Genomic DNA, 17,028 nt, shown 5'->3' on the forward strand with positions numbered 1-17,028 from the left:
GTCTGGATGTCTGCCTGGGAAGGCGTTGGCAGAGGGACCAAGAGGTGAGAGAAGATCCTGTTTTCTGGCACCTATGCCTGGTCTCTCTTCTAGACTAATGTCCTCCCATCTTCTTTCAAGGACCAGATTACTCAGCACTCTCTTTTTCAAACCTTTCTTTGATTGTTTACACCCAGAGTGCCATTGCAGCTTTGTGTCTCCCGGGGCTTCCTGTTGGGGAGACACATTCGGCCTTCTGGTACTTTTTGCTGAGAGGGACAGAGCAGGGCTGTTAAAAAGGGAAGGCTGGGACAAAACCTTTCAGGCCTGGTTCTGCCACATCTGTGAGTCTCCATTTCTTCAGCTGTAAAAGGGAGAAACAGTTCCACCCTCATCTGGTGGTTGGAGGGCTGAATGAGTTCGTGTTGAGCAGGGAGGACGCTCTCCATAAACGACTGCTGTTACCCTCATCGCGTAGTGGCAGCTGTGGTCCCGGGCCTCCTCTCTGCAACTTGGGAGTTAGTTCGTTGCCGGCAGGGGCAGCGACAGCGGACTGCGTGGCTTCATCTTCCTTCCCCATCGCTGAGGGCCCTAAAGATGCCAGTGCCAGGAAGAGGAAATGATAGGTCTTAGGGAATGAAAGAGGGGCATCGGTAAGAAAATGCCAGCGCTGCACCCTCCAGGTCTGGAGGAGAGGGAGACTCAAGTGATTCCAGATTTTAAAGAGGTTTCTGACTCCCTCCCTCCCTTTCCTAGGCTTGGGGGCGGGGTCAGAAATCATGGAGTGTAGGCTGGATTCAGGGAAAACTCACTCTGGGAAACCACAGGCAGGTCACTTTCAGCCTCCGCCTCAGTTTCCTGGTGAGTGTCAGGTGGCTCTCTAGGCCTTTATCCGGGTGGCGAGATCCGGCCTCGCAGAACTCCGCTCCAAAACTCACTTAAATTAACTTCGGGCGAGGGGGAGCCGGCTGTCGAGCGCGTAGACTGGAGGCGGGCAGCAGGGATCCGGGATTGGCTGACTCCAAGAGGCGGGGCCCAGGCTTTAAGAGGTGCGGGGGGGAAAGCAGTGTGGTGTTGCCCATTTAGCCTGCCGGCCTGGTTCAACTGTGCACAGCGACTGTGGCGGCGCTTGTGGCGGCTGCTGTTACTACCCGAGCCCGGACTGAGTGAGAAGCAGCAGAAGAGCATCCCGGCGTACGGGTGCCAGGCGGCGTGGCCCGCGGGTCATGGCCAAAGGAGAGGGCGCCGAGAGCGGCTCCGCAGCGGGGCTGCTGCCTGCAAGCATCCTCCAAACGGGTGAACGCCAAGCTCAGGTGAAGGTGAGAACGCAGCACCCGGAGTGGAGGGGAAAGGGCGGGGGGTGGCGGGGGCGCACAGACTAGTGGGGCGGTCGAAGGATAAGCCTGGTTCTGGAACATCTTGGGTTACCTGGGAACAGACGGGCCCAGGGACAGAAGAGAACCCAGAGGTGCCCTGGGGGTGATGGAGTTTTGTAGACACGGGTGTCGCCTTTTGTCCACCCTCTTTCTGAATCTCTGCGGAGTGCCCTGCCGGCAGCTCCACGTGGTGCCCGGGCTCTGTCTAGCTGTTTTGCGTTCTTCTGTGACGAGTGGCTTAGAAACCAGAAAGACTCTAGAAGTCAGACCCCAGAAATCTAGGAAAGGCCCCTTGCTTCCCTATCTCTCACTCCCTACTCCCCGCAGGCCTACCTCCGCGTTGCCTCAACTCAATGAGGGCTGCTTCATAAGTTCATTCATAAGAACAAGGACTCTGCTCTTAAAGGAGCCGCATTCTTCAGGCGTGCGTGCGTGCGTGCGTGTGTGTGCGTGTGTGTGTGTGTGTGTGTGTGTGTGTGTGTGTTGGAGGCGGGTGTTCGGGGCTCATGCTCCTGCTTTGTACATCTTGACCTTGGGTACCATCCCCAGCTTTTTGGACATAACGAGGGACCGAATGAAATCAGGTGGCCCAGGGAAGGATCCCAGGCAATAGCTTTTTTTTCTCTTAATTCTGCGGAAGAGCAGGGGTGAGCAATTAAGCCGGCTACCATGTGTGAGTAATCTTTACTTTTCCCTGAGTGAACTCAACCTCCTTGGTGGCACACCCAGAGAGAACCCAGCCCTGCTTTTCTTTTTCTCCAGAGTCCCTAGAGCTGAGGAAGGGTAGGACAGCTCTTGGGTTTGCCCGAGGCTCTGGCTGCCCACTGGGGCCAGGGATCATCTGGGACAGTTGGAAGGAACAGCTGTGCCTGCAGCCAGCTGGGCTGAGCCCCTACAGCTCTCTAGAGCCTTTGCCCAGTACACAGGTGGGTCCTGGACCTGAACCAGAGCAGGAGCTGAGCTACTTTGCTCAGGACTTGGCAGCAAGAGGATTTTCAGGTTGTGGCAGTTGGTGCTGGGTAGAGACAGGTCCACCAATGAAGCATGTTCCCCTTCCAATCTGGGGAGGAGGATGACTGAGGCCTTGGGGAGTTTTTTAGGGATGGTGGGCTGATAAGAATCTGGGGGTGGGGTGGGTAGGGTAGGGTGGTTTAGGGGAAACTTCTTCAGTATTGATTCCCCTTTTTCAGGTCCTAAGGATAGAGAATACCTTTCTTTTCTTGTAGGAAGTGCTATCTGGCTGGGTGGGAATAGGACAAGACAGACTTGTTCCTCCTGACAGAATTGGCTAGAGGGATGTCCTGATTCTGGAACCTTCTAGGACAGAGACCAAGATCTTCAGTCTCTTTTCATGTTTTTCTCTTCCTCCCAGAAGGAACCAAAGAAGAAACAACAGTTGTCCATTTGCAACAAGCTTTGCTATGCAGTTGGAGGGGCCCCCTACCAGGTGACAGGCTGTGCCCTGGGGTTCTTCCTGCAGATCTACCTGTTGGATGTGGCTCAGGTGAGTGGATTGAGACCATCAGGGTTCCTGTAGCATCCCAAGGTTTTCCCCACCTGTGAAATGGGACCGGGAATCCCTTCTTTGCTGCCTGTCACAGTCACCGTGGGTAAGAAATAACAAGGCTTTGGAAAGTATCTGGAAGGGGAGTCTATCTGCCCCAGGAGTCTTAGCTGGTAAAGTCAGACAACTCCTCCTTGTCTGGCAAGAGGAACAGATCCTAGAGGGGTAGGCGGTAGTACGAGGGAGAATGGAGCCCGCTGGTGATGCTGTTCTTAGAAGAGACTGGCACACTATGTCCCCAGCTGGACAGCAAGCAGTCAGCTGGTTTGGCTCTGGGGTTGGTGGATAATGCCAGGCGTGTGGTTAGGGTGCATCTCATTTTCACCTGAGGAGCAGAGGAGATGCATGTCGGTAGTCCTCAAGTGCTAGACTGATTAGGGTGCCCCCGTACACAGGGTCTTCGACTGGGAGGGGTACTTAGGGTGAAGCAGGGCTCCTCTGTGCTTTGAGAAACGTTGGCCAGAAGCCTGGCATCCTGAGAATTCACCTTGTCTGAATGGGAGAGTGGGAGGCGGAACAACCACAGCTCTCAGGGCTCCCACACTGACCATCTTTTCTATGTAGTATCCGACATTGCAAGCAGGGCATCTCAGTTGTATCCATTTATGGGTCAGAACACTGAGTCCCAGAAAGAACAAATGACGTTCAGCAGCTACTTTTCAAGCCACTTTCGTGGGTTGGGCCCTGAATGGGATACAAATATGAGAAACCTGCAACTACGGTGTAAAACTATATTGTAGTAAGTGTTAAGGTTGGAAAAAGTCAGATCAGGGAGACTTCCAGTGGGAAAGGACACTGGTTTTCCAGCTTCCTGGAGCAATAGCAATAATAGGGCCTTGAGGGATGAGGAGCCTAGAGAAGCTGCCTATTCAGGCCTAGAAGGTTTGTGGGGAGAGAACAGCTTAAGTGGGCAGTGACAGGCCATTTTTTAAAAGCATGAGTTCTTTTTCACATCCAAAATAAAGCTTGAACCATAAGATAGGGATCATAATGCCAGTCCTGTAAGAAAGGGATCATAATTCCTATTTTATGGATGGGGAAATTGAGGCCCACTGTGGTCAACCAACAAATACTAACTCTGGTGTCAGGTGCTTGGGGGCTTAGGGCTGTGAAAAGGAGGCAAGGAAATGATTTTGGATTCATTCTAATTAATGGGAGTGTTTTCAAAGGTGGCAGTGAAGGGGAGGATACCAGGGGACAGATCTGGGAGAGTTTCTAAGGAGGCACACAGTGCTACTGCTATCAGAAAATTGCTATTGTCACTACTATCAAGGCAAGTGAAGACGCTTGAGGCCTGAGTGGGAGCAGCACAGACTGCCAGGGGCCTGGCTGAGGTGGGGAGGGAGTCCCTGCTCTTGCCCAGCAGCGAGGGCTGAGGTAGGTAGAAAGATGAAGGGGTCGTCTTTTGCCTGTTCCTTGTTCCAGGTGGACCCATTTTCTGCCTCCATCATCCTATTTGTGGGCCGAGCTTGGGATGCCTTCACAGACCCCCTGGTGGGCTTCTTCATTAGCAAATCCTCCTGGACCAGACTGGGCCGTCTTATGCCCTGGTGAGTAGAAGGGGCTCCTTTAAGGTGACAGAAGGCAGGACTTCTGACATGTCTATCTCCCTACAGTCTGGCATGTCTGCTACCCTTCAGTTTTTCCATGTGCTCTGTCACAGGCTGAGGGGTGAGGAGAAGGAATGACACAACAACCCTAGTGTTGAAATTCCAGCCGAGGTCAGCTACCCCTAGCATAGGTCCTGAGGTGCCCTGCCAGTTTATGCCCAGGCTGGCCAAATTGTCAGATTGAGCAAGTCTCCTCCTCCCCCAAACCCTATTGCTTCCCAAGGTCCATTCCCTTCAATGAAGCTGGACTCCTAACTTTTCCCATTTCGCTTCCCATAGTGGAAGAGGTAGCCCTTCATAGTGGTTGAGAGTTAACACTCTGGAGCCAGCCTGACTCATTTTGAATACCAGCTTCACCACTCACAGCTGTGCAACCTGGGACAAGTCACTTAATATCTCTGAGTCTCAAGTTTCTTCATCTGTAAAATGGGGATGATAATATGCCTATCTCATGGGGTTATGATAAGGATTAAATGTGTGTGTTTCCTTGTTTGTTTTTTAAGATTTTATTTATATTTAGAGAGAGGGGAAGAAAGGGATAAAGAGAGGGAGAGAAACATCAATGTGAGAGAGAAACACCAATTGGTTGCCTCTCGCATGCACCCCAGACAGGATCGAACCCTCAACCCAGCGTGTGCTCTGACTGGGAATTGAACCAGTGACCTTTCTGTTTATGGGATGAGGGCCAACCAACTGAGCTACACTGGTCAGGGCTGTTCCTGTTTTTTCTTTTTTATATGTGAAGTACTTAGAACTGTGCCTGGCACACATTAAGTAATATATAAATAATTTGGCACCCCTTCAGAATGTATCCTAGTGGGACAAGACTGGAAAGCAGACCCATAACCTCTGGCCCTTTGGTACAAAACCTGCAGTACTCAGCCTCAGACTATCTGGCAAGGTGGGGGTGGGGGTGCTACAGATCAGACAGTAAAGGGAGACACACAGGAGAGGCTGACAGGCTGCAGCTTTGGTTCCCTCCAGGACATCCTGCTTGGTGGGGTGGGGGGGTGATATTTCCTTTCATCTCCAGCCCATCCATGCTCAAGTGGGCGCCTTCCTGCCCCAGGGGTGCCCATACCTGGTCTCCGGCCTTCAGCCTTCAAAGCTCTTCCCACAAGTCCCTGCCTCTCCCCCACAGCTTCCTTTCCCACGATCCCCCCCCACACACAGCTCCCACCGCAGTCCTGCCAGCCCCTGGCTGTGGCCCAGGTTGGAGCCTTTGATCCAGACTTCAGGGCTAGAAGGCAGGGACAGTCTGCCTTACCTGGGCAGGCTGCTCAAAGCTCCCTAGGGACTGGAGCCATCCGGGCTGAAGCCACCTTGGAAGCTAGGCCCTGTACCCGCCTCCCTGGCAGCTGGTGGGAGGCGGGGCTCTGCTGCCACATCTCCTCATGAGGCCCAGCCAATGAGAGGCAGGCACTCTAGCAGCCCAGGTTACTCTCAGTCACATTCAGTTCCTCATCAGCTGCTCAGCCGCCTACGAGAAGATGGAGTGTTTGACCAAAGCTGATGCCCTTGTTCTCTGAGGAGACACATAGATTTGGGAGGGGTGAAGGAGGGCAGGGAGGGAGAACAGGGGAGGCCCTCCCTGTAGCCTCTCCCTGGGCAGGTGTGGCAGCCGGCTTGGTGAAGTTGTTGCAGCCCTTCGGGCTGGTTTCTGATGAGTGCATGTCCTCACCTGCACTCATCAGTGCAGGTGATACCTCTTGAGTGGTACCACTACCCTCGTCTGAAGGCACACGGGACCACTCATGGGCTGAAGGGCTGCCTTGTAATATATGTGACCTCCTCCCTGTCCCTGCAGTTAGCACCTGGGCCCCTCCTCAGGCTTGGGACCCGATACCCCTTCAGTCACTATAGGAAGAGGCTGGGCCTTTCTGGGTTCCTGAGCCCTGTGGCCTGCTCTCCTTGCTGGCTTTAGACCAGATCTGCCCTCAGCCACTATTTAACCTACCCCCCTGAGACCAAGAAGACTTTGACAGACATTCTCCCTGGAGTTCCCAAGGCCACCCAATGAGAGGTGGGATGCTAGCAGTGTCACAGGAGGGGGCTGAGATGCAGCTGGGTGGGACCTGAGGTCTCTCAGCAGCCCAGCGCTCTCTGCAGCTCCCTGGCTGTGGGCCTGCACTCCCCACCTGAGCTTCCCTGGTGTGATAATCACAGCAAACACTGTATCCCAAGCACTCACTGTTCTACATTTTAATGCCAGTCTACTTACCTCAAAACTACATCAACCCTAGGAAACAGAGCTATGGTCCTCACACTGGCCTGTATGGTCCTGCATGACCTGGTGCCCCATTTCCTCTCCAAACTCATGTCATAGTTGCATCTCCCATGCTCACTTTACCCCAGCCCCGCTGGCCTCATGCCTGCTGGGTCCTGCCTGAGGATGTTGCACTAACTCTTCCCCTTGCCTTGCACACTCTTGCCTCAGACGTCTGCAAGGTCAACTCCTTCCCCTCATTCAAGTGTTGGCAAAGTTGTCACCTTCTCGAGGAAAACTACCCTGAATTGTGTGAATTGCACCCCTATACTCCCAATACCCATGTAGCCTGCTTTATTCTTTAACCCAAAGCAACTAATCACCTTATAATATAGTGGGGGTTTTTTTGAAATGATATTTTTACTTTCATAGAGGGGGAGGAAGGGAGAAAGAGGGAAAAATCACTGTGGGAGAGAAACATCAATCAGTTGTTTTCAGTACATGCCCCTGCAACCCCAGCATGTGCCCTAACCAGGAATCGAACCGACAACCTTCCAGTTTGTAAAAGGATGCTCAACCAACTGAGTCGCATCAGCTAGGGTTCCTTATAATATGTTTATATGACTTTTGTGGTAAAATACACGTAACAAAATTGACCACTTTAACAATTTTTAAATGTACAATTCAATGGCATTAAGTATATTCTCACTGTTGTGTGACTGTTACCACCATCCAGCTCCAGAAGTGTGTCAGCTTTCCAAACCGAAACTAGACAATTGAACAATAATCCCCATTCCTCCTCTCCCCTAGCCCCTGCCAACCACCATTCTACTTTTGGTCTCTGTGAACTTGACTACATAAAAGTACACTCATACAGCCTTTGTCCTTTTGCCTGGCTTATTTCACTTAGCATAATGTCTTCAAGGTTCATCTCTGTCGTAGCATGTGTCAGAATTTTTTTTTTTCAAGATTTTATTTACTTTTAGAGAGAGGGGAGGGAGGGAAAAAGGGGGAAGAGAAACATCACTGGTTACCTCTTGAACGCCCCCAACTGAGGACCTGGCCCACAACCCAGGCATGTGCCCTGACTGGGAATCAAACCAGTGACCTTTTGGTTCATAGGCTGATGCTTAATCCACTGAGCCACACCAGACAGGGCATCATTCCTTTTTTTTTTTTTTTTTTAAGATTTTATTTATTTTTAGCGAGAGGGGAAGGGAGGGAGAAAGAGAGAGAGAGAGAAACATCAAACAAGAAATATTAACCAGTTGCCTATTGCATGCCCCCAGCCGGGGACCTGGCCTGCAACCCAGACCTGTGCCCTGATTGGGAGTCAAACCCATGACCTTTGGGTTTGCAGGACAACGCCCAGCCTACTGAGCCACACCTGTCAGAGCAGAATTTCATTCCTTTTCAAGGCTGAATTTTTTATATCTATATCCTCCCTTCCCTCAGGATCATCTTCTCTACACCCCTGGCCATTGTTGCCTACTTCCTCATCTGGTTCGTGCCTGACTTCTCACCAGGCCAGGTCCTATGGTACCTGCTTTTCTATTGCCTGTTTGAGACCCTGGTCACGGTGAGTGTGGGCACCTCCCCTGGGTGTCAGGGCAGGGGTGGGGGCAGTCCCTGGGGCCTGCAGGGTTGATGCCTGAAGCCACATCTGTCTGTCCATCGTCTGATTGGCTAAGGGTCTCTCTTCCATGACAGTGTTTCCACGTTCCCTACTCGGCTCTCACTATGTTCATCAGCACAGAACAGAGTGAACGGGATTCGGCCACCGCCTACCGTAAGTCTCCCTCGCCCACTGATCCACCCCACCAGGAACCTTGGGTCCCCTGCTCCCTGGCCCTCCTGCCACATTTCTTCCCTTGCTGGGAGTGGGTATGAAACCATCTTAAAAATAACTCAATCCCGCCCTGGCTGGCGTAGCTCAGTGGATTGAGCTCGGGCTGCGAACCAAAGTGTCGCAGGTTCGATTCCCAGTCAGGGCACATGCCTGGGTTGCAGGCCATGGCCCCCAGCAACCGCACATTAATGTTTCTCTCTCTCTCTTTCTCCCTCCCTTCCCTCTCTAAAAAAATGGATAAATAAAACCTTTAAAAAAAATAACTCAATCCCCTTATGGCTCTGGTGAGATTAGAGAGATGCAGGGACTAGCCAGAGGTCATACAGAGCAAGGTCGTGAGTTTAGGCCAAGGTGCCTTCTGCCCCACCCTACAATGACCCTACCTGGAGCTGCTACCATCATCTGGGACTAGAACTGGGCTGCTTATACCTTCCTAGGGGCCCACAAGCCATGAGTCCCCTCCAAAGGACCTTCTTTTCACTGCTCAGGGATGACTGTGGAGGTCCTGGGCACAGTTCTGGGCACAGCGATCCAAGGGCAAATCGTTGGCCAGGCAGACACGCCTTGTCTTCAGGACCCCAACGGCTCGGCACTGGCTGCAGAAGATTCCAACCGCACACACGGCAGCACCTCGCTCAGAGAGACGGTGAGGACCCTGTCGGGGCAGGGCTTTGGGAAGTTGAGGAACAATGGGGTGGTTTGCAGTCATCCTCAAAACAGTAATAATAGCTAGTGTGTGTTAAACGTTGGGCATTTGATAGTCAAACTGTTATTATGTCCATTTTGTAGATAAAGAAATGGAAGGGTAGAGAGGCTAAGTAATTTGCCCAGGGTGACAGAGCTAGTGAGTTGTAGAAACTAGATTTGGGGAGGTTTAAACTGTGGCTTCTAGACTCCACAGCTGGGCTTCTTAACATTTGGTTCCGCTGCACTTTGCCCAGCCTTGGGCCCAGGATGATTCTCACATTTCACAGGTGAGGACAGTGAGGCCTCAGAGTAGAAAGGACTGGTCCAGGGTCATTGTGTGGAGCTGCTGAGTTGGGATGAGAACAGACTGACTGTCTATCACTGTTGCCTTTATCCTCCTTTGTAGAAAAATGCATACATGCTGGCGGCAGGGGTCATCGCCTCCATCTATGTCATCTGTGCCGTCATCCTGGTCCTGGGCGTGAGGGAGCAGAGAGGTGAGAAGCCCTGAGGGGGCAGTGGGGTCCAGGCCCCAGCACAGGACGGCCTTGTCCCTCTGCCTGGGCCTCAGGCTTTGGGAGGGGCCTCTGCTCCTTCTTTACTGTCCTCTCTGGCTCCCAGAACCCTGTGAGACTCAGCAGGCCAAGCAGATACCCTTCTTTCGGGGCCTCCGGCTGGTCATGAGCCATGGCCCATATGTCAAGGTCATTGCCGCCTTTCTCTTCACCTCCCTGGCTTTCATGGTAAGTGGGGAGCTGACATGTTCAGCCTAGGGGGGAGCGGGTGGGCCGAGGACTCAGGATGTGACAAGCTGGAGAGACAGGTGGAGTTGGGGGCGGTTAAGCAGAGGAAATGTCTCGGGGAGACTCAGGACCAAAATCACATCTTCCCTTGTGTTTCTCTCCCCCTCTCTTGCCGCATCTCCCAGCTGGTGGAGGGTAACTTTGCCTTGTTTTGTACCTACACCTTGGGCTTCCGCAACGAATTCCAGAACCTGCTCCTGGCCATCATGGTGCGTGTGGGGCCCCAGGGGTGGGTGGGCAGCCTGGGGCCAAAGTGGCGGTAGGCTGCGAGAGGGCTCCTAGGAGAATCGGAGGGCATTTCCCAGGCTGACCCAAAGTCATGAAGGGGTGAGGGAGGTTTCTCAAAAATAGTTAGGTTGGATCTGACCCACAGCTGTTTAGGTTGGATTGAAAAAGTTTGGGTGCGTGCATCCAGTCATTATGTTGTGCCCTTAAACTACTAATAAAATGGTATGTGTCAATTACATCTCAATAACACTGGGAGGGAAAGAAAGAGTTAAATGTTCAAGTAGAAAAGATAAGGAGAACAAAGAGGTGGAGGCCAGGAGCTTGGCAACACCGGCTCAGCTGTGCTCAGAGAAGCAGGAGGTAAGATTAGGACCTGCTCTCAGCCAGCTGGGTAGCCATCGAAGGTGCCTGTCAACTTTCTCACTGCCCAGTGAAGTCCTCTGGCTGCTCTTAGGCAGGGCTGGGAGCACCTTTGGGGTTCTGGGAAGGGCAGGAGGGGTTCCGTAGCTCTAACCCCCATCCCTCACCCCCTTTTCACCTACAGCTCTCAGCCACATTCACCATTCCCATCTGGCAGTGGTTTCTAACCCGGTTTGGCAAGAAGACAGCTGTATACATTGGGATCTCAGTGAGTGGGACTGAAGGGTTAGTGCATGGGCTGGGGGGTGCCAGTGGGAGCCTCCCAGCTGACTCATCTTTCTGCATCCCCTTCCCCAGTCAGCAGTGCCGTTTCTCATTCTGGTGGCCGTCAACAAGAGTAACCTGATTGTTACATATGTGGTAGCTGTGGCCGCTGGAGTCAGTGTAGCAGCTGCTTTCTTACTACCCTGGTAAGTATATAGGCCCCCCTGGGTATGTTCCCCAACCCCCCACCCCCACTTCTAAAGCTCCTGTGGGAGAATTCTGGAGATCCATATTGGGGGTATGGGACAGGTCTTCCCATGCACTTGTACAGGTTGTGAACCTGTACAGGAACTGTGCAGGAACACCTAATCAGGGGGGAAATGGGGCCTTAAGTCTGGTCTGCCCGCTGCTTGCCCAGGAGCCCTGAGGGTGGGGTTACTTTACCATGGAGGAGGAGGCCTTAACCACGTGAAGTTGCCATCTCCTCACTGAGCTGTGTCCATGGGGCTGTGAACTCCCAGAGGACCACCTCTTCTCATTGACAGGCAGAGGTGCCAGATGGGCGAGCAGGGTCCTGGGTGGCTAGGTGGGCATGTCCTCATGGCTGCCCCGCTCTGTACAGGTCCATGCTGCCCGACGTCATCGACGACTTCCACTTGAAGCATCCCGAAGCCCATGGGACTGAGCCCATCTTCTTCTCCTTCTATGTCTTCTTCACCAAATTCGCCTCTGGAGTCTCACTGGGCATCTCTACCCTCAGCCTTGAGTGAGTGAGTTGGGGGGCCTAGGACAGTGCTGGACAGGTACAGGCCCCAGGTGCCCATTCCTCACCACTCGCCTTCCCATTGGGTTCCACAGCTTTGCAGGGTACCAGACCGGTGGCTGCTTCCAGCCGGCACCTGTTAGGTTTACACTGAAGATGCTGGTGACGATGGCCCCCATAGCCCTCATCCTGCTAGGCCTGCTGCTCTTCAAGCTATACCCCATTGACGAGGAGAAGCGGCGGCAGAACAAGAAGGCCCTGCAGGCTCTGAGGTGAGAGCGCGGAGGGAGGGGACAAGGAGGTGGAGGAGGAGCATTATCCAGTCTTAAGTCCTCAGACTGTGCTTCCTGTGGTCATGTCCAGACTTCTGTGCCCCTTCCCTTGACGGCTCCTCCTCCACCCCTGCCCTCTGCCAATTTATGGTAGTGGCAGCTGATATTTCTTGAACATGAAGCTGCATGCCAAGTGGTTTTATATCTATTTATTTCAACAAAGGCTTATTGGAAGCCTATGTGGCAGGCATTGCTCTACTGAATGAAGCAAACCGAAATTTCTGCTCTCGAGGAGTGTATGTTTTAGAGACTGTGCTTTCATGATCCTCTGTAGTCCTCCAACAACCCTACATGCCACAGAGTCCTGTGATTCCCACTCTGCAGATGGAGAAACTGAGGCTTAACCAGGAAGACTGACTGGCCTGGCTGGTAAAGGGTAGAGCAGGGTTTGAGGCTTGGCGTTCTGACTCCACAGCCTGCACTCTTCACTGTAGTCCCGGCACGCAGCACCTCAGGTGTGGCCTGAGCCTGCCTTTCGGGAGACCAGAGGGTAGGGTGGAGTATGTCGTGCCAGCCCATCAGCCAGCCTAGGCAAGACCGTAGTCCTTGGGCTTGTGATGCCTTGTGAGTAGCAAGTACCGAGAGCAGACCAACCAGCTGTGTCTGGGCTGACAGGGGGAGCGTTTTAGACTTGCCCGACAGCTGGCTAAGACTGCAGGGCCAAGATTACGAGAGGAATGAGGCAGGTGTGGGCATGGGAGGAATAAGGATGGTTCTTCTAACCCTTCTCCTCCGGCTCTTGCAGGGAAGAGGCCAGCAGCTCCGGCTGCTCTGACACAGACTCTACAGAACTGGCCAGCATCCTCTAGGACTTGCCGTGTTGCCTGAAGTCGCCAAGCACAGAGCCCGAGTCACCAGGCCACGGGAGAAATCTGAGTCTGCCTGCCTGCTCACTCGACAGCTGGTCTCCAAGTGCCAGAAAGGGAGCCAGAATGAGAGTATTCAGTCTGGGACATCTCCTATTCCCACCTGGGGGCAGGCTATCCACATGGCCGCCTGCTTCCCTCCTCCTGCCCACGGGGCCAAGCCCTGGGGCTGCTACTGTGAATATGCCAAGGACTGATGGGGCCTAGCCCTGAACACTAATGTAGAAACATTTTATACAGAGACTAATTAATAACTTAATGACTGTGTACATAGCAAAGTATGTGTGTGTGTATATGTCTGTGAGCTATTAATGTTATTAATTTTCATAAAAGCTGGAAAACAGAGCTGTTTCTCTCTTTGTCCTTCATCACTCACTGAGCCCTTCTGTGCCAAAATTCAGATAGAGGGAGCACTGAGCTGAAGGGGCCCTGGGTACAGAAAATGAGCCTGGAGTTGCAATGGTAGCATTAGCCAACATTTACTAAACACCTATCTGTGCCAGGCATGGTGTGGGGGCTCTGCATTCACTTTGCCGGTGATCTCCCCTAATCCCGGAAACTGGAATCCAAGTCAGAATTTGTCCCCATTTTAAATATGAGGAAACTGGAGCTCCAGTGCTGAGAGGGATGTGGCTAACATCACCAAGCCAAGAGGACCTAACTGGAATTCTATCTTCAGTCCGTGTGACTCCAACACACCACCAACCTCCGCTCCCCTGAGTCTGATAATGACTGACCTACCTTCTGTCAGGGTTGCTCTGCCTACACCAGCACGCTATATTTTGCACCCTGTTTGTGCCTGAGCTTGTGGGCCTGGCTGTGTTGGGGCTGATTTTGTGTGCCTGGGGTCCTGTGGGTCCTAGAGACCTGTGATCCTCTCTTCACAATTGTTAATGACAGTGTTGGAAGGTGAGGATTTATCTGGCTGGGTATATGTGTGTCAGGTAAAGAGGCGTCTCACTGGTATGCTGGTGACCATGACCTGTGGCAGGGAGGAGGATGGCGTGGGGGAAGGCCTAGTTTATAGCATTTGCCTATTTCCATGGTGTAAATACTCCTACTATAGCAGTTACCAATCATTATACTATTTTGCAGAATTACTGAAAATTTAACAATTGGCTCTTGCAAATAGGTAGGGGCCTGCCTCAGCAGATTACTGGGTTTTATACACTTAAGCCAAGCTCCAAACATTGGAAAAAGCAAAGCTGTCAGGATCAGGAGCTACCAGTCTAATCTCTCTCTCTTTTTTTAAACTGTTGTTTTTTTTGTTTTTTTTTTTTTAAATTTTATTTATTTTTAGAGAGGGGAAGGGTAGGAGAAAGAGAGGGAGAGAAACATCAATGTGTGGTTGCTTCTCACATGGCCCCCACTGGGGACCTGGCCTACAACCCAGGCATGTGCCCTGACTGGGAATCAAACTGGTGACTCTTTGATTTGCAGCCCGAGCTCAATCCACTGAGCTACACCAGCCACGGCCCAGTCTAATCTCTTTATTGCACAAGTGGGAAACACAAGGCTCACTGGACAATCCAGCCCTCTACCTTGTTTTATCCAGCCCTCCACCTTGTTTTATCCGGCCTGGCACCTTGTTTCTACCCGATGGCAGTGCCAAGCTCCTTGCCCCTAGTTAAGGAGTAGTTACATTTATACAGTCCTCAAATTGCATTTGGCCCTTCAAAGGCAACTGTGAGGCTGATACAGCCCCCAGTGAAAATGAGTTTGACACCCCGGCTTTATTGTATAGATGGATAAATGAGGCCCAGAGAAGATAAGCACTTAAGACTATTTGGACTTTGTTTTAACTTTGGGTGTGGGGCTCCAATTTTTGCTAATGAAGCTCTGCCAAGTCACTTTTATAAATTTATAAAGTGATACTAACAGGCACTTAATAAAGATCAGTTTAATTAGTTATAATAAGTCCTGTTTTAAAAAATATTTAATTTCCTAAACCACTCACACTTGCTTCTTTCCCAGTCCTACAGTTACTTATCAGGATGATTATATGAGCATGCTCACTAATCTCGGCCTTTGATTTGATCTCTCATTCCTTCTGCCAACTACCCAAGATAACCAAGTAGCTCTCCCTTGTAGAAACCCTTTTGTGAGTGCCTGTTGCCTTCTGGAAGAAGTTCGACACTCCTGACCTCACCACAGATTTAGACTGAGCCCTTTTTGCAGGCCACCTGCCCAGCTGGGGAATACACCTCTGGCCTCTGGTCCCCCTGGCAGACATTGGTCCAGTGTGTCTTGGCTCCAGGATGCCATTTCCACCCCCTACCCCTGGGGGCAGCTCCGAGATTTCCATGCCCAACCTCACCATGGTCTCCCACGTGAGACCATGGCCCAGGTATAGTGGGTGGGGTTTGTGGAGCTAAATAGACACGAGCTATGACAAGAGGGCTTTGTGAGCCAGACCCACTTCCTACTGACTCGCTACTATGCTTCTCTCTTGGCTTCAGCTCCACTCAACTGCACGATTGGGATTTTGAATTGAAAACCCTCTCCTCTCTCCAGGTGCGTGCTCACAGAAAAGTGGTCTCCTTTTTTTTCTTTTGTTCTTTTCAAAGACCCCTGCTGACTGGGAGATGGTTTGGTACAAGTGGGAGAAGTGAGGAAGCAGTCTGAGGCCGCAGAACCCCCTTGGGTCATTGGCTACTTCAGGGTCCTTCTGGACAGCTCATATCTACCCATCCTTGGGGAGAAGTGCTATCTTGACTTTGTTTACACTTGAACCCAGCTTTACAAAAGACCGTGCCCACCCCACGTCCCTGCTAAGGACCAAATGTGGCTTTGGCTCCACCTGTTGGAAGAAAGGGGCAACATCTTTGATGTTGCAAAGGAGGAATTCCAAATCTGTCATTGACTGGCTTTGTGATCTTGGCTATCCATTTATGGAACAAATATTTATAATGGGCCTACTATGTGCTGTGCTCTGGCTATGCTCTGAAAACAGAGTGTCAAAGCAGATCTTACATTCTCAGTGGGGCCCAATGATGAATGAATGGACGTATAAATAAGTTCAGATTGTAGTAAGCACCACAAAAGAAAAGAAGCAGGGAAATGTAATAGAGGGAGCTGTGTGAAGGTTATTATTATTATTATTTTTTTAATCCTCACTCTAAGACATTTTTTTTCATTGCTTTCACAGAGAGGGGAAGGGAGAAAGAGAGAAATATCTATGTAAGAAAGAAGCATCGATGGGTTGCCTCCCTCAAACACCTGGACTGGGGATTGAACCTACAACCTAGGTATGTGTCCTGACCAGGAATCAACCTACAAACTTTTGGATACAGGATGACACTCTAACCAATGGAGCCAGGGCTCTGAAGGCTATTTTACATTGAGGGAGGCATGTTTTGAGAAAGTGATGTTTGTTTTGAAGCACAAAGGAGGAGAATTAGCAGACATTCAAAGACCTTCCAGAAAAGCATTGCATATAGGGGAGTGTGTTGCCACCCTTCAAGGCCAGGCAGGTTCATGGTATTAGTGCAGACAAAAAAATATTCACAGAGCCATTGGGATATCTGGTATGCCTTTACTCTAGGAGCCATTGGGGTGTTGGGCATGCCTTTATTCATGAGTGGACAAGCCATGCACGCTGCAGGCTGCATGTCTATCTGCATGTCTCTTGCCATAGCTCTTGCTCCCCAGCGTGGCACCCATCGTGGCACCTGTCCCCCTGTGTGTCTCATCATCATTGCCCCCAGCAGGGAGTCCCTACCTATTTAAGTACTAGAGGGGAACAAAGCCAGCAAGATGGCAGAAATTATATAACATAATTCTGCACCTATGAGCTCACTTCACATTATGGGAACAGTTTATCGGACCCAGTCTCAAGGCTATGAGAACACTGGTTATCAGGCCCCTCCAAGGCTATGGGAACACTGCTCCCCTTAGCTACCCACACACCTGGGCGAGGAAGCCAGGCTGCCTCCACTTACCCCACAAGGAGACTGCTAGTGCAAAGACTCTGAGGTAGCAAAGAGCTTGGTGTATTTCAAATACTGAAAGGACACAGTGTGGCCAAGGTGCAGTGAATGAGAGGACCGGAGGTATGAGGTGAGTTTGGAAAAGTGTACAGGAACTAGATCATCCCTGGCCTTGTAGCCAACAGTGAGAGTTTGAATTTTAATTTGAGAAC

General features: G+C 51.5%; 1 protein-coding gene across 4 annotated transcripts; it reads left to right on the forward strand.

Moving 5' to 3' along the window:
• The first annotated feature begins 1,062 nt into the window (after positions 1–1,062).
• MFSD2A (major facilitator superfamily domain containing 2A) lies at positions 1,063–13,232 on the forward strand. Of its 4 annotated transcripts, none has more exons than XM_045859841.1 (14): positions 1,063–1,298; positions 2,728–2,859; positions 4,345–4,469; positions 8,191–8,314; positions 8,446–8,524; positions 9,073–9,230; positions 9,678–9,768; positions 9,893–10,014; positions 10,200–10,283; positions 10,847–10,930; positions 11,020–11,132; positions 11,549–11,692; positions 11,785–11,961; positions 12,767–13,232. In XM_045859841.1, exons 1-14 carry the CDS (start codon positions 1,206–1,208, stop codon positions 12,828–12,830), a joined length of 1,590 nt encoding a protein of 529 aa, XP_045715797.1. In that variant the 5' UTR covers positions 1,063–1,205; the 3' UTR covers positions 12,831–13,232. The 4 variants fall into 4 exon arrangements, with proteins under 4 accessions (XP_045715797.1, XP_045715798.1, XP_045715799.1 ...); XM_045859842.1 differs by having other exon boundaries at positions 2,731–2,859; XM_045859843.1 differs by lacking the exon at positions 1,063–1,298 and adding an exon at positions 2,137–2,281.
• The last annotated feature ends 3,796 nt before the right edge of the window (positions 13,233–17,028 follow it).

The sequence above is a fragment of the Phyllostomus hastatus genome, unplaced genomic scaffold (genome assembly GCF_019186645.2).
Source record: "Phyllostomus hastatus isolate PE091 unplaced genomic scaffold, TTU_PhHast_1.1 phas_scaffold_182, whole genome shotgun sequence".
Classification (NCBI taxonomy): domain Eukaryota; kingdom Metazoa; phylum Chordata; class Mammalia; order Chiroptera; family Phyllostomidae; genus Phyllostomus; species Phyllostomus hastatus.

Coding starts and splice junctions, on each gene's coding strand:
- MFSD2A (XM_045859841.1), top strand. CDS start 1,206: ATGGCCAAAGGAGAGGGCGCCGAGAGCGGCTCCGCAGCGGGGCTGCTG. Junction 10,015..10,199: donor TCACCTCCCTGGCTTTCATG/GTAAGTGGGGAG, acceptor CGCATCTCCCAG/CTGGTGGAGGGTAACTTTGC. Junction 11,133..11,548: donor GCTGCTTTCTTACTACCCTG/GTAAGTATATAG, acceptor CGCTCTGTACAG/GTCCATGCTGCCCGACGTCA.